Genomic DNA, 26365 nt, shown 5'->3' on the forward strand with positions numbered 1-26365 from the left:
GTTCACACAGTGGTCCTTTCAACAGCTCCCCATGTCTCACATGATCATCATCACAGAAGCATGCAAAAGGCACCTTTCCTGGTGGATGGTCTCCCCACTAGTGATTCAGGGCAGACCCTTCATTCAGCCTCCTCCGGTTGCTACAGTGACCACGGACACCTCCCTGATAGGGTGGGGGGCATTATCAGGGAAGGACAGTCCAGAGCACTTGGCAGGCTCACGGATACCATCTGCACATAAATGTCCTTGAGATGAGAGCCGTGCTCATAGTGTTGCAAGCTCTTCAGGACTCTCTTCCTTCTGGGACCATTGCAATTCAAACAGACAATATGTCAGAGGTGTGGTACATCAACAAGCAGGGGGGAACCAGGTCCTACCCCCTATGTCGAGAAGCCCTCAGACTCTGGCAGTGGGTGATTTCCTCCCAACAATTTCTGATTGCAACGCACATCCCTGGGACGTCCAACGTCATAACGGACAGGCTCGGCAGAGCTATTCTCATGCCTCACGAGTGGTCTCTGAATCAGGTAGTTGCGGATTTAATCTTCTGCAAATGGGGTCAGCCTTGCCACCCCCTTCAACAGCAAATGCAGGAACTACTTCTCCCTTCTTCCGCTTCCTGGTCACCCTCCCAGAGATGCTCTAGTCCACGATTGGCCTCAGGGACTTCTTTATGCCTTTCTTACGTTTCCCCTGATACCGAAACTCATTCAGGAAGCTATGTCATTGGATTGCAAAATGATCCTCATTGCCCCTTACTGACCTTGACAGATATGGTTCCCTTTTCTGCACCATTACCTTCTCGAGCGGCCTTGGACTCTGGATCCTATTCCAGACCTACTGATTCATCAATCAGGCGGGCTGCATCAATCCCTTCAAACGCTCCAGCTCACGGCTTGGTTGCTCCACTTCCAACCTTAGCCAGGCTTCCCAGTATCTCCCCAGCCGTTCGCGACATTATTGTTTCCTCCCATAAGTCTGCCACTAGAAGGACTTACGCTAGTAAATGGAAACATTTTTCTTGTTGGGCAGAGGATAGAAATATAGATCCCTTCACAGCCCCTATCCACGAGATCTTGGAATTCCTAACGGAACTCTTTCATTCGGGGTCCGCTTCTGCTACAATCGGGGTTCAATTAGCAGCCATTTCAAATTTCCATGTAGGTTTTTCTAATGCCAGCATTATGTCTCATAAGCTATGTAAAGTGTTTCTAACAGGGGCTACTCTCCTTAGACCCCCAGTGAGAGATCCCCCTCCTCCTTGGGACCTTAATTTGGTACTAACCTCTTTAATTATGCCTCCTTTTGAACCAGCAGCTTCCTGTTCCATTAAGTTTCTATCTTGGAAGACTCTCTTTCTTTCTGGTAGCTATTACCTCAGCCAGACGTGTCTCTGAACTTCAGGCACTATCCGTCCGTCCTCCAATTACTCTGAGGACTAATCCTTCTTTTCTTCTAAAGGTCTGTTCAGAAAATTTGAATCAGTCTATAGACCTACCTGTGTTTTTTTCCCTAACCACACCAACAAGGCAGAATACAAGTTACATCAATTGGATGTTCATAGACAGTTGCGTTTCTACCTGCATAGGAAGAAGGATATAAGGAAGTCTGACCAACTTTTCCTTTCCTATGCTCGGGGCAAACTGGGTCTCCCAGTTTCCAAAGTGACCTTATCCAGGTGGTTGTCTCATATCATTACCTTTATCTACCAACTAAGGAACAAAGACTTGTCAATCAAACCGAAGGGTCATTCTACCAGAGCCTTAACCACATCTGTAGCCTTCCAGTCTACGTTGTCCATGGACTCTATCTGCGCCACCACTACCTGGGCAAATCCTCATACCTTTATTTCTCATTACAAGTTTGATGTGGTCTCCAGAAGTAGTGCTGGCCTTGGTTCCATTGTTCTGAAGAGTCTGTTCCAATGAGCCACCCAGGATTGTAGGTGCTAGGGACGCTGTCCCAACCAGCAAGAACGAAGGCAAGATTGACAACTTAACATAAAGAAGTTATGTACCTACCATAGCATTCCATGTTAGTTGTCTTAATCTCTCCTTCTTTCTTGCGTCCCCCCCTCCATCCCCCTATCCTGTTGAACCAAGAGGAGTTCAATTTTTCACTGTCTGAGTGTTTGCTGGTTTGTTTGCTTTACTGACTTAGACAGTAGGACAGGTATGTTTAACCAATTGTTTGGAGGGGTTTCTTCCTATAGCTATGTCTGGGTTAGCTATTTCAAATGAGATCTGGGTAGCTAGCGCTAGGCATCATGGGATAAGGGGTAACCTCGAGCCAGTAAACAGCTCTCGAGTTATTGAAGATGGCCGAATCGGAGCCGAGGATCGGCTCCGATCCCAACCAGCAAGAAAGAAGGTGAGATGAAGACAACTAACATGGAACGTTATGGTCTGTACATAACTTCTTTTTCTGTAATATATCTATTGAGGGAGTATATTAACTGGATAGGCAATAGTATCAGCAGCAATTTTCAGATATTTGGCTGGAAGGTTGGCTGCAGAAAGGGAATATGGTTTCAACTTGTATAGTAGATTGTGTATATAGCTAGTGGGCACAGGGCGAAGTGTCAGGCTAGGAGATTTAGAATCTGTAGCCAAGTTGTTATCTGGAGAGATGGAAGGGAATGAAATGTCTTTTGATGGGGTGGGGTTGTGATCAGGACACTTGTTAGGCTCTGAGAGGAGAGTAGCTATCCTTTCTATGAAGTCCTGGCAACATGGATAGTTTCTTTGTTATGTCAGAATGCTGTGCCCATCCCTGCGGAAGCAGCTGCTGCCATATGTAACACTGTTGACTCCATTTTCCTGTCCAAAAGAAATAGAAAACCAAGTATCTATTTCCTCAAATTTCTTTGGATAGGAGTAATTTACTGGGTGTGGCTCAGGGTTTAATTCAGGATATTGATCCTTCTTGTAAAGTAGTTTCTGGTAAAAGAAAGAGGGATTCCTCTTTTCCTGAACAGATTCAAAATTTTGTATCTGAAGAGGAAGATGCAGGGATAGATATTTGGTTTTTCCTCAGATTTCTGATTTGGACACTGAGGACAGCTCAGTTTCTGATTCTCCTTGTGGAGGTTCCCTTTTGCTGAGACTATTGCTAGATGTGCCAGTATTTTCAGTGAGAAAACACTGGTGTTGCATCAGTCCCTCAGACGTTACAATGAGTTGTTACAGAAGGATTTTCCAGAACCTACACCCATTCATCTTGTTCTGTATGCTTTAGAGGTTGTGTGTGTTACTGCCTGCAATTTTCTTGATAAGTCATCCAGCTGCCCTCTAAAAAAGGCAGCTAGGATGAGTAAAGTTCCTCAGTCTTTTACATTTTTTATAGACTATTCCCAAGCCTGACCCAGCAGCTAATACTTGTACGTTAGTTTGTTCTGAATAATTGTGAAAGTATGAGTAATGTTTTATCTGCACTTTCTTCCTGTGAGGAAAAAATCTGCGTTAAACAACTTAATTTCTTCTATTGCACAGGTCACTACTCATCATTTGCAGTTTGTGTATGACTTCATTGATAGTACTTTCTGGGCTATGGCCACTGGTATGTTTTTGAGGAGGCTTGCATGGCTGCATTCACAGAACCTCCCAGGTGATACTAAAAATAAGATTTTAATTCTCCCTTTGACAGAGATTTAGTGTATAGCCCCGCTACTGCAGAGGTGATCAAAAAGTGTGATGAAATGGGCAAGCTGATTCAGGGAATCTCTAAGGTTTTTCAGCATTCCTTTTACAAATTGTCTAAGGAATTTTCTATGTCATCATCCCAAAAAAAAAAAAAAAGAGTAAACGGTCTCAACAAATTTCAGGTAAACAAATACTTGAGAAGAAATGGCAAGGAGATTCCAAAAACAAGTCTGGAACCTGTCAGAACCAAGGACAGTGCAACAAGTCCGAATGACTGTTCACTAGAGCTTGTGACCCCCCAGCCCCTTTTTTCTTCCAGAAGGTCTGGCTCTCTCAATCTATTGCCGGGTCTACTTGAAAACGCCGACAGTGCACAACGCCGACTATGTGAACACTGACACCAGAAGATCGACAATGGAGAAGACCGACAGTTGAGAATCCCGGCGCTGAGAACACTGGCATGTTGAGGTAAGTGTGCGATAGGGATGGACGTTGGGGTCAGGGTGTGGGTGAGAAGTGTAATAGTGATGGATGTTAGGGTAGGGTGTGGGTCAGGTAAGTGTGCGATAGTGATGAACTTTAGGTTTAGGGGCAGGTTAAATGAATTAGGGTTGGGGTGCGGGTAAGGTAAGTGTGCGATGGTGACGGACGTGAGGGTTAGGGGCGGATTAAGTGAGTTAGGGTTAGGATGCGGGTAAGGTAAGTGTGCGATAGTGACAGACCTTAGGGTTAGGGCTTGGGTTAAGGTTAGTGCATAGATAGTTATGTATGTAAGGTTTAGTGTAGGTTTGTAAGGTTTTTTGGTGTGCTTGTGTTGTGTGTGTGTTTTTCGGGAAAGGTATTTGTTTTGTTGATTGTCGGGATTTTGGTTTGTTGGGCATGTGAAGTTTCATGTTTTTGAACTTTCTTTGTTTGTCGTTTTTTTCATGTTGGTTATTTCGTTGTCTATGTTTTGGCTTGTCCGTGTTATTAGGTAGACCCCTATTGCCATAGAAAACAAATGGTTTCAAGTAAATAAGTCTTTCAAGGTTACAGATAGCAGTGGGTGGAAATTCCTCCTTTCCAGGAGATTATTCCTCATTCTCCAGATCAGAGTCTTGTTTCCTTCTGTTCTTCATCACATGCTGACTCAAGGAGCAATAGAACCAGTTCCTCCTTCCTCAGTGGGGGTGGGTTTGTATTCAAGGATGGTTCCTAGTGCCAAAGAATGAAAATGCTTGGAGACTGTTCTGGATCTTTGTTGCCTAGACCTGTTTGCAATGGTGCCCAAATTCAAAATGATGTCCCTTCACAATATGTTACCTCTTCTGCATTTCTTGGCAACACTAGACTTAAAGTATGCTCATCATCACATCCCTGTTTATCCAGACATCAGACATTTATTAATGTTTTGTATGTCTGGAACACATGATCAGTTCTTTGCCTTGCCCTTTCTGAATTGGATAGTCCAAAGTGTCTAGCTCTAGCAATGAATCATTGCAGGCTACAGGGTGTCCACATTTTTCCATATTGAGATGACTTTCTTATCTTTACAGAGTCTTTTTCAAAGTGTCAGGCACCTCTCTCTTTTGGTTGAGAAATATCTTGCACAAGCTGGGATTTCAAGGGAACACTCAAAATTCTTTCTTGACTCCTTCACACAGGATTGTGTGTTTGGGTTGTCAGCTAGATACCTCAGTTCGAAGAGCTTTTTTTCCACAGGAAAAATAGATCTTTACTTGGATTTATCAATGATTCTCATGATACCCGTGGCAAGACTCCACATGAGAAAGATACAGTTGTATCTGAAATCTCTCTGGTCATTGCATCAAGACCCCTTTATCTTTTATAATCCCGTTGCTAGGGTTTGTCAGAAGAGAAATCTTTTGGTAGAGACTGAAGAAATGTATTACTTTCTTTTCTGAAGAAGTGTCACTGAAGAAAATATCCAAAAGTAGACCAGACAAAACTCTGTACTACTGTATCTGTTATACTTTATTTGTCTCTGAACAAATTCATGCCAAACAGTTAATTCTGTCAGAGCTATTTCAATTCTATTATAACACAGCTAGACAGCTGAATAGATTAAGGCACACTTAGTCTAAGACATCACCACTGAATGAAACGTACTGCCCAGTTTATATACTCTTTTCAACTAATGTTATTTTTTAATGTCCTTGTGACTTGTTCTTCTGGTTTCTGTCTGTGTCATGAAAAAGTCCATGGTTATTTCATGCCATTTTTTGGTCTTTGCTGTACCTGAAGACTTCACAAAAGTCACTCCATGTCATCTTTGTGTCACTTGACCTGTCTACATTTTATTTATTTAATTCTGCATCTGAAAGCCAAGAAAGTCAACTTTCTTTTTTTCTATAACATGATGCATTTACAGTATTGCCCACAGCTATATGTTATTAATATCTAAGCTGAACATAATTGTTCTTGCAAAGCAAGCATATTATTTTGAAAACTGTTGTTTGGCCTTGCACATTTCCTTTCACTGTACACACAGTATATTGGGGAAAAGCATTTTAATTTACACTATCTATTAATTCCCACTTTTTTATTTAAGACCCATGAAAATTATAAGACCATTTACAACAAAATATGATCTTCAGTACTTTGAATCCCTTGGTCTGTTGCAACATACGAATCCCTTGCATTCAATTCTATTGTTTTAAAGAGCGTTACATGACCAACGGCTGTTACTTCATACTTTTATTAACACATTTTGTAATGATGATAAGAGCAATTAATGTGGAAGTTATAGTACCCCACCATAGACACATAGCCATTATTACTTATCTATTTTTAACTGTTTTTATGCTTACTTAAGCAAGTTGTCAGTCTTGCAGTTACACGCAAGCATTTCAAAATCTTGTCAAGTTAACCTGTGCTTTACAAGGCAAAACATTGTATTAGAAATAAGCATATTTCTTTTGCACTGCATAATTTCATTATTGCTTTGGGAAAAGAATATTTAAAAAAGCAATTTACAGGAAAATGTGATCATCTGTACTTAATAGCCTTTTTACATTGTTAACAACAGTCACTTGACAGTTTAACATCTGCTCTGTTATATCTGAGATAGCTCCATAAGTTGCATTTGGTATCAACTTTGTAACTTTCTATATTGCCTTAGTGGTACCATACCAGTGAAAAATTCAGTTTCTGAAATAACACCATTTCCTATGTCCAGCTGTTTTAAAATCTTTTCCTATTTTTTTTTTTTATCATGAACCTCCCTCTTTTTCTGGTGATTTGTTTTACCATGTCCTCTGGTAATGTGCGAGTAATTCTCATTATTGGAACTGCATATTCTATGTAACAGAATTTCTTTTCTTTCATCTCTTCCTTAAAAGAAGTCCTGTGCTGTTTTTATTTTATACTCAAGCTTTTTTTTACATGACCATAGTTCTTTTGAAAACAGAGGGTCCCTTTTTCTATTTCCATCAACTGTAAGCATTTTTATGGCGGATTGTTTTACAACTATTTTTATAAGATTCTTTAAACATAAAACCTGTAAATGTAACCTCTACAGGGACTGCATGTAATGGCATTTTCCCTGTGTAAGGAATGTGGCTAAAAACCCAACAATTTGACTTGTCACATGCCTTTGCAAACAAATTTTGCATGTCCAAAATGTATTGAAATCTGGTATCCGATTATGTCCCTGTTCTCATGATTTATTATATCTGAGTATCTCTCCCCATTTTTTCTTTGCAACTGTTTTATTTGCATAGATTGCCTTGTTCTGTTTATAGATTGCTATTATAGAAACACATTTAAAACTTTTTAATACTATTAACAGACTGTTACTGTACTGATACTGTTTGACTGTTATTAACTTACACTGATTTTTATGAACCAACATGGTGTGCTGTTTTTGCTTGGATTTTTATTAGCTGAAAAATGCTATTTGCTAAGTTTTAATGACTCTGTACTTTACTACCTGTATGTATTGCTGTGTATTATTACCCGGATGGCAGTTACTCCAGTTTGACTAACAATGTTTTTGCTGTACTAGTTTGTTTGCTGTTGTATTTTATGTAATACATTCTTTTGAAAATATGACATTACGGTCACTGTTTTCTTTTACCAATATTGATCCTGTTTGCTGTATGCATAAGCTGCCTTTGGTGACATACTGTACTTTTAATGTGGGGGGGGGTTTGACTCTTGTTACTATAGAACCTTTGGTCATTTAGGATTTGTCATAGGTACTGCCTTAAATGTTACTCCATTTCCAGATGTAGATGTTGACTTACATACCCAACATTTAATTGCATTGTTTAGTTTTGCATATACAATTTGCACTACTGTAAATGTATTTGTATTAACTTTTAACTTTACACTGTATCTGTATTAACTTTACTTTAAATCTGTATGGCTGTAGGTTATGTCTGTGTTTATTTTGAATCTGTCCTGGCTTATTAAACCAGTAAAGTATCTTTCTGTCTTTTACTGTCCCCTTTGTTTAATTAATTAACATTGAGTTTTGTATACTAACATTGTCTTCCATTGCTTTAAAAGATCCCTGTACTTTGCTGCCAAATGATAACCTGTATTTTGTTAATTTATTGCTTTAATGCCTATTGCCTGCCATGATTTATGTATCCCTCTGTGTTTGTTCCTGTGACTGATTGTCCCTTAATGTATTTTCTTTATCATCTGCTCCGCCCAGTCCCTACCCGAACTACAAAAGGTCACACAGCATGCCTTTTCCTCTGTTGAAACTTGGCTATCGAATGCCCAGTTAATACTCAACCCAAACAAAACTAAACTCCTCATCTTCGAACCCACCAAACATACTCGAAACAACTCTCACTTTAACATCATAGCAAATGACAACACCACTATCCACCCAACAGATCACACCAAATTGCTAGGAGTTGAAGTTCACCAAAAACTAGGAGCCTTATACAGAAATAAGCAACTCCTCACCAAAGCAGCTAGGATTTCAGTTGCAAATTCGCACGTTATCTCCACCCTACTTTATGCCTCTTCAATATATACCAACCTAAGGCAATGTGATCTAAATAAACTCGAGACCTGCTACAACAAAATCGCCAAATTCGAGACCGGGGCATCCTACCACAGTCACCACTGTCTCTCACTTACTGAAGTAGGCTGGCTAGAACTCCCTCACCTCCTTCAATGGTATCAACTCACACACGCCCACAAACTGGTTAACCATCCTGTAAAGGTCCCATCCCTCCAGTATCTACTCCAACCCTATCTCACCACCAAACCACTACGATCCAGCAACAAAAATCAATTACAGGTTACTAGAGCCAATAACACTGCTGGAGAAGCACTATTCTCCAGCGCTATAGCCAAATTATGGAACACCCCCCCCCCCCCCCACAATAACCTCTCTACCATCATGCACCCACTTCAAAGCTTTACTTAAAGCACACCTAAAAACATGCTGGCTATGCCCTTGTAACTCTCCCCTCTAACTTCTCCTACTCCATCTATCCTCAACCTCTCTTCTACCCCACAAACTACCTTTGATTACAGCAAGCTCTGATACTTCCATGCCTATCTACTTATTATATGGCAGTAACTTCTTATTGTAACAACTGATGTTAAGTTGTCATTCTCGCCTTCATTCTTGCTGGATGGGTTCGGAGCCGATCCTCGGCTCCGACTCTGCCTATAGTATAGCTCGAGAGCTATTTTTACCGGCTCTCGGCAGCCCTATATCCCACAATACCATGTGCTAACTCCCCAGATCTCATTTGCCGCTTCGCTGCGAGGTTGCGTTTTTACCGGCTCAGGTCAGTAAAGAACCTTTTTGTTGGAATTCTTAGTTTTTCACCTAGTTTTTCCTATTCTTTGCCCTTCTACTATAGTTTCACACTAAACCCCTTAGAAAAAGTTGTTGGTAAGCCCTTTACCACCCCTTTTCTTAGTCAAACTTTTAGGCCTTATTTTTCTATAGATTCTTTAGTGTGTGTGGTTGTGTTTGTTAGTTAGCCTCTTTCTTTAAAGGGTTGAGTGAGAGTGTGAGTGCTGACTTCTAGTTAGTGTCCTATCATTATGTCTAAGGACACAAAGGTTTCAGGGTTCAAGAAGTGTGACTTGTGCTGTCAGAAGGTCACACTTCTTGCGTTTATTGCCTGGGACCCTTGCACCTGCAGGACTCTTGTTCCGTTTGTCACGGATTTAGTCCAAGAGTCCTGCAGGAGCGCCGCAATAAGCTAATTTTGAGGGGCTTATTAAAGCCTGATGACTCCCTGTCTAAGTCTGGCTCAGGGAAGTCGTCCAAGCCCACCAAACCCTCGGCTCCAGTTCTTGAGTCGACGGCTGGCGGAACCGAAAGTGCTCCGACTTCGGCTCCGGTCGGATCCAATGCGAGCAAGACTTTGCCCGCTCCGATACCTGTATCTGAGCCGACAACAGCGCACAAGTGCTCTAGGTCACCCTCCGTAGAGTCCATTCGTTCGGCTCCAGGATCGCCCTTACTATCGGAGAGGAGTCATAGGACTCATTCCTCCAGGCTGTCCGACCATGACATTGAGAGGGTGGTCAGTAGACTCCTCAAGTCTCAAGCACTGGCCCAAATACTCCAAAGCCCATCTCATCAGACTGTGGCTCCCTCGGTGCCAATTTCGATTCCTCCTCCGACTCTTCAGTTGAGCTTGGAGCCGGAGTTTGTCGGAACCGGGACCTTACCCACGTCGGAGCCGATACTACCACCTTCGGCCCCGGCGTTGTCTGCTCTGACCTCTTCACTGGTGCCGTCCGTGGAGAGGTCTGGGCGCCGGGACTCCATCGTTGGCTCCGAGGGGGCGAGTGGCATCGGACCGTTGTCCGACCCCGGTCTCCCTCTCGGAGCGTCGGCGCTGGTTAGTTCGGCCCTGACATCATTCTCTGAGCCTTCTCTGTTGGCGCCGGGAGTGGTCCTGGTATCCTCGGAGCCAGGACTTTCTTCTGTGCCTGATAGGGAGCCTTTAAGGTGATGAGGAGCGTGCTGGATCCAGTGTCCGCTCCAAGGTTGGTTCCTTCAGCTCCTCCCTCTACAGTGCCTGTTATGGTCTCTGGTCATTCTCTGGCAATTGATAGCAGAGATCCAAAGCATAGGGTACCCACTTTGGGTGTCTGTTCTTCATCCGAGGCCTCCCCTGAAGCTTCAGGGGAACCCCCTAGGAAAAGAAAGTGCAAGAGGAAACACGTATACTCTCCCGAGTCTATCACTTCGGACACCAGCTTGGATGAGTCTGAGGGTTTCCTGAGATCCCCCTCTGAGGATGTCTCCTTTTCAGACATCCTAGAGATCCTGAAACAGAGGGGGAATTGGTCCACCCTCAAACCCTCCGAGGATGAGTCGGTTTACCTTGACGCTTTTGGGTCTCGCCCTTCCACCTCCTGGGTGTCCCCTCCTTTTGACCCACTGATAGAAGTAGTGGCCAGAAAGGCGTGGGCAGCTCCTGACTCGATGGAACCTACCACTAGGAGGCCTAAATTTATTTCTGCTCCGGTAGACAAACCATTTCTGACCAAAGGTGTATCGGTAGATGCTATGGTGGTAGCAGCCGCCACTAAGAAGGAATTAGCTGATCCTCCTGTACCTGTTCATCCTCCTAATAAAGAGTCCAGGACTATGGACAGTTACGGTAAGCGGACATTTGCTTCAGCGACCTTTGTCATGCGGTCGCTGAACTATTTGTCATTTCACCCGCCTTCAGAGAGATTTGCTCAAAGAACTGGGTGAAACCATACAGGATCCTTCTGCTGCAGGGTATCGGGACAAGATTAACTCCCAGCTAGCTACCCTGAATTCCATTGCCAACTCCTCCATGCGGCTTATCTCTTATGCGGCCGATGGAGCGAGTAGGGCCGCAGGCACAGGTGTTGCGTTAAGACGTCACGCCTGGATGCGACTCTGTAATTTTGCTGATCCCTTCAATGCGTCCTTCACCAGCACTCTCTTTGATGGTTCAGAGTTGTTTGGACCTCAGGTGAAGAATACCCTCACCAGGTGCGAGCAAGATGGTAAGACTTTCTGCCGTGGGAGTCCACTTTTCCACACCATCTAGACCATACCCTAAAGGTTGGAAGGGTGGAAAGATGTGGTTCCGCAAACCACAGGGAGTCGCGTCTGCCGCACATGGTGAACTTCCCCCCAGAGGCAGAGGGGGGAACAATAATAGACGCCGCCCCAGGGGCAGAGGGGGTCCACAGAACCAGGGTTCCAGGGAATCCTTCCCTGACCAACCCTTTCAGCATCCCTGAGAAGCTGCCCGACTGTCCACCTTCGGAGGCAGTCGGGGGAAGATTATCTCTGTACCCGGAAGCCTGGCAATCCCTCTCTCAAGACAAATGGGTACAGTCGATCATATCCGAGGGTTACAAAATCCCCTCCGATCCAACCGCCAAGACCCCTCCCAGACGTACCACCCGGACAAAGGGGTCAGGCACAGCTAGAGATAAAAAAGCTGTTAGAAAAAGAGTCATCCAGGCAATCCCAGCAGACCAGCTAGGATCCGGAATCTACTCCAGGTTCCAAAAAAGACAGGAAACTGGAGACCCATTTTGGACCTCAACAGACTGAACAAGTCTGTGCAGAAGACAAAATTTCGGATGGTAACGCTGCAGTCCATTCTGCCCTTCTTGGGCAGAGACAACTGGATGTGCTCGTTAGACCTTCAGGACGCGTACCATCATGTAAAGATACACAGGCGCTCCAGGAGGTTTCTCCACTTCCGGCTGGGAGCCAGTCATTACGAATTCAGAGCCCTGCCCTTTGGTCTCACCACAGCCCCCTGGGTGTTCACTAAATGTTTGGCAGTGGGTCACGGCTCACCTGAGACAAAAAGGATTCCTTCCAGGTGTTTCCATATTTAGACGACTGGCTCATTACCGCTACCACCAAGTAGAATCTTATCATAGCCAGGGATTACATCATTCGCATTTGCAACAAACTAGGAATTTCCATACATTTTGCAAAAGCCTCCTTGTCAATGTATAAACTTCATAGGTGCCGTATTAAACACCACAGAAATGTCTGCAACATTACCACCTCAGAGAGTGACAGACATATGGCGGAATGTTCAGTTTCTGTTTCAGTTCAACAGAATTCAAGTCAAGTTAGTACTGAAAACATTAGGCCTCATGGCAGCGGCGATTCTCTTTCTCCCCTTAGCCCGCTTCCACATGAGAATTCTCCAGTGGATGCTTTTTTGTCAGTGGTTCTTTCAACAGCTCCCAATGACTCACAACATATTGATAACCCCAACTTGCAAAAAACACCTCTCCTGGTGGATGGTCTCCCCTCAACTTCTTCAGGGCAGACCCTTTGTTCTTCCCCCTCCAGTTGCCACGGTGACAATGGATGCCTCCCTGATCGGGTGGGGGGGGGCACTATCAGGGCAGGACTGTCCAGGGCACATGGCAACAATTAGAATGCCACCTGCACATAAATGTCCTGGAGATGAGAGCAGTGCTTTTATCGTTGCAAGCCCTTCAGGACTCTCTTCCCACAGGGACTATAGCAGTTGAAACGGACAATATGTCTGTAGTGTGGTACATAAACAAGCAGGGTGGAACAAAGTCCTACCCCCTATGTCGAGAAGCACGGGACTATAGCAGTTGAAACTTACAATATGTCTGTAATGTGGTACATAAACTAGCAGGGCGGAACAAAGTCCTACCCCCTATGTCGAGAAGCAGTCAGACTTTGGCAGTGGGCGATCTCCTCTCAACGGTTTCTGATAGCAACGCACATCCCCGGGAGGTCCAACGTCATAGCGGACAGACTGAGCAGAACAATTCTCATGCCTCACAAGTGGTCTCTAAATCAAGATGTAGCAGAGAGAATTTTCCAGAAGTGGGGCCAGCCTTGCTGCGACCTTTTTGCAACACTTCAAAACAGCAAGTGCCTCGACTTCTTCACACTCTTCCCTCTACCAGGCCATCCCCCCAGAGACGCTCTTGTCCACGACTGGCCTCGGGGTCTTCTATACGCTTTTCCCCCTTTTCCGTTGATTCCGCAGTTAATTCAGAAAGCAACCGCATTGAGATCCAAAATGATCCTCATTGCTCCGTACTGGCCTCGACAAGTATGGTTTCCATTCCTGCACAGTTATCTACTGGAACAGCCCTGGCATCTGGAACCATTTCCAGACCTTTTGACCCATCTGACGGGCAAGCTGCACCAGTCTCTTCAGTCCCTCAACCTCACAGCTTGGTTGCTCCACTTCCATCCATAGCCAGGCTTCCCTTTATTTCTCTTCCTGTCCGTGATATAATTCTTGCCTCCCATAAGTTCAATACTAGGAAGACTTATGCGAGTAAATGGAAGCGGTTTTCGTTCTGGGCAGAAGCTAGGTCCTTGGATCCTTTTAATGCACCAATTCATAAAGTTCTAGATTTTCTGGCGGAGCTTTTTCATTCAGGGTCATCGTCGGCCACTATCAGAGTACAACTAGCGGCCATTGCCAATTTTCATGTAGGGCTCTCGGAAACCAATATTATGCCCCATAAACTCTGTAAAGCTTTCCTCAAGGGCATCTTCTTCCTCAGACCTCCCATTAAGGATCCTCCTCCACAATGGGATCTAAATTTGGTGTTAACTTCATTAATTCTCCCTCCCTTTGAGCCTGCAGCTTCTTGTTCCCTCAAGCTTCTCTCTTGGAAAACTCTGTTTTTGGTGGCTATAACATGTGCCAGAAGGATGTCAGATCTTCAGGCCTTGTCTGTCCGTCCCCCTTATTTGGTTTTTCATAAAGACAGGGTAGCTCTCGGAACGATTCCTTCCTTTCTACTAAAAGTTTCTTCTGAATCAATCTGAACCACACTATTGACTTACCTGTTTAATTCCCAAATTATTCAAACAGGGCTGAACAGAAACTACATTCCTTGGATGTTCATCGTCAACTGCGGTATTATCTAGACAGGACAAAACAATTCAGAAAGTCAGAACAGCTCTTCCTCTCTTATGCTGAAGGAAAGAAAGGACTTCCAGTATCAAAGGTAACTCTTTCCAGATGGTTAGCATCCATCATTACCTTTGTCTACGAGGTTAAGACACAAACAACTTCCTTCAAGACCTAAGGCTCATTCAACCAGGGCACTATCCACCTCAACAGCCTTTCAAGCAAGGTTACCATTAGATGCCATTTGTGCAGCAGCTACATGGGCTTCTCAACATACTTTTATTACCCATTACAAACTTGATATAGCCTCCAGAAATAAAGCTGACTTTGGTTCCACCGTACTCGGGAGTCTGTTCCGTTGAGCCACCCAGGACCAAGGTGCTAGGGACGCTGTCCCATCCAGCAAGAATGAAGGCGAGAATGACAACTTAACATTAAGAAGTTATGTACCTACCATAACATTCCATGTTAGTTGTCTTCTCACCTTCTTTCTTGCGTCCCTCCCTCCTGCCCCCTAGCCTGGACAGACTTGAAGGTCTCTGAGTCCTTTTCTTTCATGATACATAGTTATTCAGAGTTACCCGTATTATGATTGTTACCAGCAGGGAGACCGTATTTTTATATAATGGCTTATTTTTTGGTAACAATAAAACTATACTATGCGTTAGCTGTCAACGAGATCTGGGGAGTTAGCGCATGGTATTGTGGGATATAGGGCTGCCTCGAGCCGGTAAAAATAGCTCTCTAGCTATAGTATAGGCCGAGTCGGAGCCGAGGATCAGCTCCGAACCCATCCAGCAAGAAAGAAGGCGAGAAGAAGACAACTAACATGGAACGTTATGGTAGGTACATAACTTCTCATTCCATTTGAACCAGCTAATCTGGCTGGCATGAGGTTTTTAACATGGAAAACAGTTTTATTGATTGCTTTGAATTCTGCAAGAAAGGTGTCAGAGTTACAGAAGTTATGGTGTCTCAACCCTATCTCATTTTCCATAGGGAGAGGTATTTTTTGAGAACTAATCCTTCTTTTATGCCTAAAGTGGTATCTGAGTTTACTTTAAGCCACACTATCCAAGTTTCCATTTTCTTTCCTGAACCTAAAAGTGAGGGAGAAAAGATACTCCATACCTTGGATGTCCACAGACCACTGTGGTACTTTCTTGGCAGAACTAAATCTTTCTGAGCTTCGGGTCAGTTGTTCATTTCTTGCGAAGGTAAGAAGGGACAGCTTGTGTCAAGACTGTTTCCAAATGGTTCTCTAAGGCTATGACGCTTTGTTATACTCACCATAACAAAACTATTCTAGGCAGGGTCAAGGCCCATCCTAAAAGGGCCTTGGCTTCATCTGTTGCTTTTTGGAAAGGGTTGGATTCTAGACGTATTCTAGAAACTGCTTCTTGGTCCTCTGTACATACTTTTACAAAACACTATAACTTGATTCTTTCTCAAGGTCCAGATCAAACTTAGCTAGGACCACTCTCCAGGGGCTCCTGGACTCTTCTTCTTCCATCTTGTAAATGTATTTAGCTAAAGTAATCTACCCATATAGCTAAAGATACTCTAGCAGTGATCAGTACGATGAACATAGTACAGTGTTGAACGTACTGTAATGGTAGATATTTGAACGATCACTGCTACAGTAACCGCTCACCTCCCTTTGTTTTTGGTGTGTTTTTTATGCCCGGGTGTGGACATTTTTTTGCTTCTCCTAACATTGTCCTTTAAGGGCTTAGCCTCCCTCTGTCTGCTGGCAGGAAAGCTCTGAAGGGCTTACACTTGCTTTTGTAGTCAGCTCAGCTCAAGCTGCCTGATAGTTTGGGCATGTGGAAGGTGCATACCCTTTAGATTTGGAAGTTGGCTAGGTGTTATATCCCCGATAGCATATTACCCCCTAGTTTTAATACTTTTCCTTTCTGCCACAATTTTATGAGGAGCAGCTTGTTCTGTTATGATTGCTTCTTTACTAATAAAGGTTTTAGCTGCTTTCTCATGGCCAGGTTTGGAGCATACACAAAATGTGCTCTTTTTGTTAACAAATCCTGCTGTGGAACACCAGTCCAATTTCTTACTTGTACTTTTATGAAATGAATATAGTCTGTTCCTTCCAATGTCTGCATTACAGTAGAAAATCTCAGGGTTTCTCTGTGTGCTCTGTCTTCTAACGCTACTGTTTTTGATACAGTTCTTCTTGAGAAGCCTTGTGCTCGATCAGTCTTTTCTTATTTTCAACACCTGATTTTTGCAGTTTTATCAGCTCACCTGAATAGCTAATTAAAGCTTCCTGTATTTTTCTAGCATTTTATTATTTGAGTTAATATATGCTTTCAGTGTTTCATTTATCATGCTTACATTTGTCTTATTTTTTCTTCCAAGTAACAGGAAGCCGTTCTCTTGCCCAAAACTGAAGCTTGAACTGCTTTTTGCTGAGCAGCTGCAGGATTCTTCTTAGACAGTTTTCTATTTTCCTGTTCTGGTTGATTTTCTTTCAGGTTCTCAAAATTTCTTCTTTGTCATCCAGACAATGTAGTTGCTTGCCAGTGACTGAACGTTAGCCAAATGGACAGTTTCACTAGATCTTTTTTACAGTTTCTGTTTTTACCTTGACAGAGCAGTCCTCTTGAAAGTCAGTGAAATGAAAATTATTAAATGAAACACAGAAGAGGCAATGAAGCGTGCTTCGGTGTTTTATTTTTTACATGCTTGCATGCATTTGTTAATATGAAATATCCAACTGGAAAGTCTTATTTTCATTGGAGTCCTGGGAAGATAACTCCAAGACAAAGACAGAGAGCAGCAAGTTTCAGTACGACTGCACACTTGAATAATGGACAGAATGCTGTTTTAAAAATTCACACAGCATCCACAACTGCAGCAACAGCTTTAAAGATAGGTTGCATACCTAAAGTTTGGAGGTTTTTTTTCCAAACAACTAATACTTTTATAGGACATCTTGGTCATCAGATCCATATACTTGTAAGTCCCATGCATGATGTACCAAATGATTTCTATCAGATTGACTGCCAGGCCCAACTTCCAGAGTTCTATTCAAAATGCCAAGTGCTGAGATGAGATAAAAAAAAAATAAATTCCAAACTGCAGGAGAAGCACAAATCCCAAATATCACTATTTGCCTCTAGACTTCTTTTTTGCAGGGGGCAAGGCCCCCAATGTAGAGAGGCAAGCCTCCCACAACCCCCTGAACTTCTAAATACTAACTTAAAGATCTCCATACCTTGGGGAAAAGGGAATGTTTTGGGAAATGACAATTTCCAACTTGATGTGTAAAAGTCCATTTTTTTTTTGGCAATTCAGTCTCCATGTTTCGGGATTCGGTCTACCAGGTCCTGAGATTTCAAATGGTACCTCATAAGGGATTTCCTTGCCTTTTTGTTGTAGACCTTTTAAATGTCTGGATCTGATTCTAAATCCTAAGCATTTGTTCAAATAAATAGTGACTTGTGATAAATTCCTCCAAAGTTCTTTCTTTCTTTCTTTCTCTTTGCTGGTTTTGCCTTGGCCCAAAGGATGATGTGTACTTTCATTTGCAGTCTAACAGTTTCATCCTGAGAGTAATCCATAAACGTTGATAGTGTCTTTAGGAGTTCACAGCCAAAAATATGGTGTGTTCCTGGTTTTAGGATTTCACAGACAAAAACAGGGTGTGTTCTGGTTGCAAACAGCTATGCTGTCAACCAAGGCCTTTTGGAACCTCCCTCCTCAAAAGAAACATTTAAGTTGCCCCTTCTTTGGAGCAGGCTTCCTATTCACATTAAGCAGAGCCCTTCCCTGGCCTGCTTCAAACACGGTTTGGATCAATGGCTGGGGAATCGCAAATTCACACTTGGGCTAGCGCATGTGTCCCTTATTGACAGAAGCAGTCTGTAAGATGCTCAAGGCATAGGCACAAATCCATTTCATCTTCTTGAGCCTAGGGGCCATATATTGGGTAACATCAGGTTATATTGGCTAAGTTTGTAAGGGCACTTAAGCAGTTAGCTTGGTAATCTCATATGAACCTAAGATAATTAAGAAACCTAGGGAGAAGTGTTGGGAGACTAGAGGACGTCCTGATGATTGACTTGGGTCTGCCTAAGTTTGGTATTTCCAGATCCGGTGAGACACTTTAGCAGCCCACATTTCCAGTTCACTTTCCTATCATTTGATTTGTCTTCCGCACCCAGAGTCTTGCCAAATGCCTGGATCCAGTAATTACTTTTTGCAGGACAAAGTAACCACAGCTATCCCTGTCTAGATGACTGTTTCATTCAAGTGAAGTTCATGGAGGAGAATATGCAGGACTTTAGACTATAGTCTGAATTACCTCAGGGGCCTAGGTCTCACCATCAACTTCAAGAAATCAAATCTGACTTGTTGAAGAAACCTGGTATTCGTGAGGGCATGCTTAGACCTAAACTTTCACAGGGGCATCCTTCCGGAGGATAAGGTCTGTTGTCTGACTCTGTACTTTCAGAAGGTTAACTAATTAGGAGATGATCTCAGTAAGGGAGTTCCTCAGAATGTTGACTTGCATGGTTTCCTGCATTTTGATGGTGCTATTTGCCTGACTACACAGAAGAAAACTCCAGCTGTACCTCAGAAATAGGTGATTTTGGCACACAACACCCTAGAGACCAGCATTTCTATATTACCTTGTATCAGGAGGGAAACCTCATGGTGGATAGCACAGTTTCAGCTCAATAGGGTATTGCTTTTCAGACCATCCTAGCCCATTATGACCCTCATCACAACATCCTTGAACCTATCCTGGGGGGCCCATTAGGTAGTTTACGTTTTGCTTTCCTCATGTTCCCATCACGTCCCCGAAATGGATAAAGATGTGAAAGAAATAATGGCTGTCATTTTGACATTGAAAGGCTTTCTGCCACATATTGAAGGAGGGGGTCCTCCAGATTGACAGATCATGCAGTTCTGATGTGACAGATAAACAAGGAGAAGACACTCATACCTGCTATGCAGGCTTGCTATGTAGACATGGAATTTGGTCAAAGGATAGGTGTGACTATGACAGTAGTCTTCTTTAGCACGGAAGTATGTTCTTGGACAGATTGACTAGATTCACTGGCCTTCTTCAGGAGAAATCTTTGAGTGGATGGGCAATAGAAAATTCACCCCGGGGATCACTCCAGTGGCTCTACTCAACAGAGGCACTGGGAACTAAGGTCTGTTGGCATGATGCCAGGGTAATCCTATGGGCTAGGCTTGTAAAGGGTCCAAGGCCATGAGCCTAGTACACACCTATGAATGAATGTTGACTTAGTATATAATTCTAAATCTGACCACGATAATGCAGTATACCAGAAACAGGCCTTTTTTCTTCACCCAAAACCAGCAAATAAGACCATTCTGCTGCAGAACAGCAAGTACAGTACAGAAGTTTGGCCATCAGTTAAGAAGTTGGGAGCCTGCACCTCACAGTGGGATGTTTTGCATTAATAGCTGCTTCTGGCCCTGTCCAGTTCTCATCTTGGAAGACTATTTTTGGTGGCTATGGTTTCTGTTAGAAGAATCTCAGAACCTCAGACTTTAGTGTGCAGAAAACCTTTCTTAGTTTTCCATCAGGATGTCCTAATGTACCAATCCCTCCTTTATGCCAGAGGTTGTAACTTGACAGATCTGAAGATGGCCTTGGCTTGTGCACCTCTTATACCATTAGTTTCCTTGTGTTGTGATGGATAAATGTCAGTGAAGACTGGGGGGGATGTAGAGCTCTGGAAGCTGGGATGGCCAGTCGGGCAGGCTACAGGAACCCCAAAAAGTCAGCAAGGCAGAACTGCAACAGTGAATCTATTGAATATCTACATTTATGTTAAGTTCTTAACACAACTGCACTATCTGGCAGATTTTTTTCTTCCTCTTGCATGTCTTGTTCTTTCTCTTTCCTTATATTGTCTTGCCATCTTCCCAATTTCTTAATTGCTGTTCATCTATCTCCGTCTCTTTTGGTCTTTCCATATTTAATTCCTTGTCACATAACTACTGTGCTGTTTATTTTGCAACACTAGGTTATTGTGTCTTTCGGCTTTTCCCGGTTAGGGGTCGCCACCACGGAACTCCGGTCCGTTAATCAATGGTAGTTGATTTTTTCGTGCCGAGTTACCAGCCCTGATGCACAACCTTCAATGAAGGTACACTCATTCACGCATGTCTCCACGCAGAAGATGCTCTAGCTGAGAATTGAACTGGACAGCGTCTTACTGTGAGGCGACAACGCTACCGCAGCACCACTAACACTAGGTTATTGTACAGTTTTTTAATAATATATTGAATATGACTTTTTGTTCCATTTGAAAAAGGACCCCCTGAAGTCAGTCCCATCTATTTGATTTACAAAATAGAAAGTGATCTCTGTGGTAGCCTATCTTAACATATGATAAATGCTGAATATTCAGTGAATAAGTAATACAGTTAATTAGGATTTCTCATATGTGGCTTTACAGTTCATCACCAGTACAGTAACCAACCATCATTCATCATGATGGAAACTGTCCACATAGAGAAATCGGTACACGTGCACTGCCGATGACATGTCCAAAAGTAAAATAAACAATTCCACCAGCGCCTAGTTGATATGTACATGTGTGTTAGCCTGGTGACAGTAATACAACTAAGCAGTAAACAGCTATCCCCATGTAGTGTGATCCGCCAGACACAGGGGGACACTGAGTTATCTCTGCTAATATTGTCTATAATACCACACTGTGAATGCAGTGTGGTGTATTGTACCTAGCACTAAACATGTATATGCCTGTGCAGTCTAAGCACATACTGCACACCTTCCACTTACTTTGTAATTTCTTCATATGCGCATTTCACCCTTCCTGTTCTGTACACCAGTGCATGCTCTCTGTACTCAGTGAGTGGTGGTGCTTTCTCGTTGTTTCCTGTAAGTTTGTCTTCTGATATTTATTATAACATATTATACAATGCCATCTCAGCAAAGATGAGAAATATGCACGCTGATTGGACAGTCCAACCAGCGTGCACATTGTAAATCCAGCGTAACCAGAGTAAAAAGTCCGGTTGCTAACGCATCATGCAGCCGTGACTACATATCAAATACAAATTACTGAAACTCTTAAAAGTTACGAAACACTTCTATATTGCCATATACACTGTGTAAAAAAACAATACATTCAACCATTTCATTTTTACCAGCAGCACATCTGAACACCTACCTTCAGCAGTAGCACCCATGATTCTAGTCTCCCTGATTCTACATAATACATGCAGTGCCAGCGCCAAGATAAACTACATTACCTCTCCGTGCCCAAAAGTAAGACAGTCAAGCAGCTCAATCCACAAGTAACAGTGACAATTACTGCCAACAGTAAATCATTCACTCGGCCAGTCAACTACAGTTTCACCCATAAAATCCATAACAGCTTAACTGCCAACTAGCAGAAGTTTTTCCATAACAACCATGACAACTCAGAATCAGGGGGCGGGGAGTATTGCTCTCTAAAAACAAAGTAATCTAGTTGGTGAAGCTTATTCTCCACATATAAAGTACACCAAAATTGTGACATAACTATAAATTATTAAAATATAATTGCACACTGATGAAGTGTCCCTGCAGATATTCCTTTCTACAGTAATAAAACTCTATTTTACACAGCACCACGCGCCCGTTAAATAACATAGTACAAAAACCTGAGCATAGACAACCAGCAAGTCAGAAGCCATACAGAAATATAAAAGAAACTACAACAGGAAGACAAACCAAAAGCTTTAAAACTACATCTACTTGTTTAGTCATTTCCTAACATGTCTTGAAAAAATAATAACTTGTATTTAAATTAAAAGACAAATAAACAATAAACACCAAGTGAAAGTGTAGACTATTTTATCTCGCAAAAAGTGGAAGAATATAAAGTAAACCAAACAAAAACCTAACCAACAACGTCACAAAGATAACACAACACAAAACTAACAGTATTGTGTAATAGCAATAACCCACTGCTGGGTGTGGGTAATGCTGGATTTACCCATGTTTGGCATTGTTTGGTCACTCAGGCTTTGCTCTCGTGACCAAACCACGTCAACCGTGGGTAAAGCCAGCATTACTCACACCCAGCTGTGGGTTATTGCTATATTTGACGATTGTATTTTTAGCTTGGATGGACAGAATTTCACATCTGTTTAGCACTTATACAAGCTGATCAGTTTACTGAAGTCTGTCTAGTACTTGGAGCCTATGTGATGACTTCCTTGCTTGACTTTGGTTAAGTTGGGACATGACGTACTTGATGTTATTATTTTGTTGTATTTTTTCACAATTTGCTTATATCTTTTAAGTAAAAGTTCAACCAAATGGTAAGTTCAGTTTAGTAGTTTGTGTTGAAGCACTGTAATCTGAAACATTTTCTCTGTTTCTCTATTTTCAAATTCTGAGACTGCATTCCCTTGTTGGTAATTTATTGAACCATATTTCATTTTATAGATGAAGTCACTGATACTGAAGCTCCTTTGAAGGTATTACATGACATGCAGTCAGAAGTAAGGGCTTTAAAGGTAAGAATGGTGTAGTTCTCTACAAGCTTTAGACATATTTTAATTACACCAAAACTCAATACTGAATGGTGGTAAGAAGTGAAGTTTGTTTCTGGGGTGGACTGAGCTGCTTGACTGTCTTCTTTTTGGGCACGGAGAGGTAATTGTAGTTTATCTTGGCGCTGGTACTTCATGTAGTATGTAAAATCAGGGAGACTAGAATCATGAGTAATACTGCTGAAGGTAGATGTCCAGATGCATTGCTGGTAATAATGAAACTGTTGAATGTATTGTTTTTTTTACACAGTGTATATGGCAATATCGAAGAAGTGTTGTGTAACTTTTAAGGGTTTCAGTAATTTTTATTTGATTTGTAGTCGTGGCTGCATGATGCTTTTTTTACTCTGATTACGCTGGATTTACAATGTGCACGCTGGTTGGATTGGCCAATCCAGTGTGCACGTTTTTCGTCTTTGACGAGATGGCATTGTATAATATGCTATAGGTTCATAGGTTCATAGATTAGTACTAGGCTACCTGTCCTTGTGGGCCATTTTTTAAGCCTAGCCAGTTACCCCATGTGAGACTCAAACCCTGCACCTTGTGTCTGTAAGGCAAACACCTTAACCATTATGTCATCCTTCACCCCTATACCCCACTATAATACATATCAGAAAACAGGAAACAACGGGAAAGCACCCTTAGCATGTAATTGGTTGCTTAGTAATTGGGTTTGCCTATAAGTAAAGGTTGCTCTTCTTTCTGTGTATATGGTCAGATGAAGCAAAAGTGAAAGCGCTTGCCTATTTTATTTGTTTGGTAATGAAACAAGTTTTTATCTTCAGCTAGTGTATTATTCCATTGGTCGTTTTGTTTTACATTTGGATGTTGCTTTTCCAACGGCATATTTATCCCAGTCTGTGCACATTTCTTCAGTTTTATCTCTCATGTAGCTGAAGGTACCTCAAGGGTGGCGGGTTCAGGCATTTGCATTAGGAGGCATGCCTGGATGTGCTTGTGTGATTTTTCAGGACCCTTCAAGTCCTCATTTGTCAATGCACCTTTTGATGGTAGTTCGTTGTTTATCCCTAAGATAAGGGACACACTCTCCAGGTGTGAGCAAGATGGAAAGACCCTCTCTGCAGTGGGAGTACATTTTTTGATCCTCCCCAAAGAACCTTCTCTTGGAATCAATGAGTTGGTTGAAAAACATGGTACAGGAAGTCCCAGGGTCCTTTCCAAGGTCCACGTAGAGATAGTTTCCACCAGGGGCCGGGGGGACTCAGATGGAAGACGCTGCCCATGTGGCAGTGGATGTCCACAGAACCAAGGGTCTAGATTTTTTTTCTGACCCGACCCTACCAGTGTTCCTGAAAGGAGGCTTGATTGTTTCCCTCTGGAGGTAATTGGCAGTCGATTTATCCCTGCACCAGAGAACCTGACTAGACATCACAAAACAAAAGTGGCTGGAGAGAATTATTTCCCGAGATTATTATGTACAGCAATTTCCTTTTCCCTTCCACCTCTATCTGTATACAAATTTGCCGATATTCTGCCCAGTATAAGAAAATTAGCAGCACTAGAGATCCAAAAGCTGCTAGAAAGAGTCCTTCAAGAGGTCCCACCAGACCAAATTGAATCTGGAACTTTCTCGAGATTCTTTGTAGTACCAAAGAAAATGGGGGACTGGAGACCTACTTTGGATCTCAGCAACTTAAACAAATTAGTTTGGCACGCAAAGTTTTGGATGGTCACGGTTCAATCCATTCAGTCCTTCTTATGCAAGGATGACTGGATGCTTCAGGTTGTGTACTTTCACATAAAAATGAACAGACAATCCAGAAGGTATTTACACTTCCGGCTGGGAGTCGGTCATTACCAGTTCAGAGCATTGCCCTTTGTGTTCACCATGGCCCTCAGGGTGTACCAGCTCACTTCAGACTGCAGGGATTCCGAACGTTTCCATACTTGGCTGACTGGCTCATTACTGCCTCGACCAGACCTCTACTTATATATAAGCGCACAAGATCAGGTACTCCAGACTTGCTCCCATCTGGGGATGACCATAAATTACAACTAATCTCAGAACAGACTCAGACATGTCAACCAGCAAACAAGATCTGAGATGTTTTAGGGGTTGGTGCATTCAATCCAGTGGACTATCTCGTAAGCAAATGCCAATAAATAGAATTCATAGGAGCAGTTTTCAACACAGTATCAGTGACAGCTTCTCTTCCTCTCTCGAGTACAAACTATTAGATTCCTAGTCAGAAGAATAATTCACAGTACCATAGTCTCAGCCCGATTTGATTGTACAAGCCTTGATATCAATGTCGGCGACTATATTCATAGTTCTTCTAGCAAGATTTCACCCGAGAATTCTTCAATGGATTTTGGCAATATAATGATCTATTCTTTACCAACACGTCTGCTCAAATAAGAATGACTCTGGCACGCAAGAGATACCTTTGGTAGTGGATTCGATCAGATCAGGTTCTACAAGTCTGTCCTTTCATTTTCCGTCAGCTCAAGGCCATAGTAACCACAGATGCATCTGAGATTGAGTAGGGAGGGCACTTCCTGTGGAAAATAGTCCAAGCAATTGGCTCTCCAAAGAGGCTATCATGCATATTAATGTCCTTGAAATGCGAGTACTGCTGCTAGCATTGTAGGCCTTCCACAGCTCTCTTCTTTTTGGGACAATTGTGATTCAGTCAGACAATATATCAGTAGGTTGGTACATCAACAAACTAGGAGGAACCGGATCTTACCCCTTGTGTCAAGAAGGCCTCAGAGTGTGGAAATGGATGATCTCACCCAACCGCTTTCTGATAGCAATGCACATTCCAGGGAAGTCCAACATGATAGCAGACAAATTGAGGAGATCCATTCTACTACCTCATGAGTGGTCTCTCAACATGATTTTTTTCCAGTGGGGCCAGCTTTGCTGTGATCTCTTTGTTTCCCCTAAACAAGTGCAGCAGCTTCTTTGCCCCAATCCCCACCACCCCCACCAGGGGAATCAGAGGGAAGATCTACTACACACTTGGTCCCCCACTCTCCTCTGTGCATATCCTCCAACTTCCTTGATCCCAAAATTTCTACAGAAAGCTTTCCGGTTGAAGAGCGAAGTCATCCTATTTGCAGTTTACTGGGCTCAACCAATTTGGTTCCCTGTTCTTTGGCCTTCTCTAATTTACCTACTTTGGATTCTGGATCTGATTCCAGACCTCCTGTCTCACCCGACAGGCATGATTCACCCGGATATCTCAAAAGTAAAGCTGACAGCATGGTTTCTCCACTTCCTTTAATAGCCAGGCAACTTATGCTGCCAACCCCAATCCGTCA

General features: G+C 42.8%; 1 protein-coding gene across 1 annotated transcript in view; it reads left to right on the plus strand.

The window, feature by feature from the left end:
• SKA3 (spindle and kinetochore associated complex subunit 3) overlaps positions 1 to 26365 on the plus strand; it is a 730622-nt gene that overhangs the window by 262520 nt on the left and 441737 nt on the right. The window contains exon 3 of the mRNA XM_044073181.1: positions 22968 to 23038. Coding sequence (XP_043929116.1) covers positions 22968 to 23038 — 71 coding nt within the window. The remainder of the gene's footprint in view (positions 1 to 22967; positions 23039 to 26365) is intronic.

This window comes from Protopterus annectens, chromosome 5.part1 (assembly GCF_019279795.1).
Source record: "Protopterus annectens isolate FY-2018-M chromosome 5.part1, PAN1.0, whole genome shotgun sequence".
In the NCBI taxonomy this organism is placed as follows: domain Eukaryota; kingdom Metazoa; phylum Chordata; order Ceratodontiformes; family Protopteridae; genus Protopterus; species Protopterus annectens.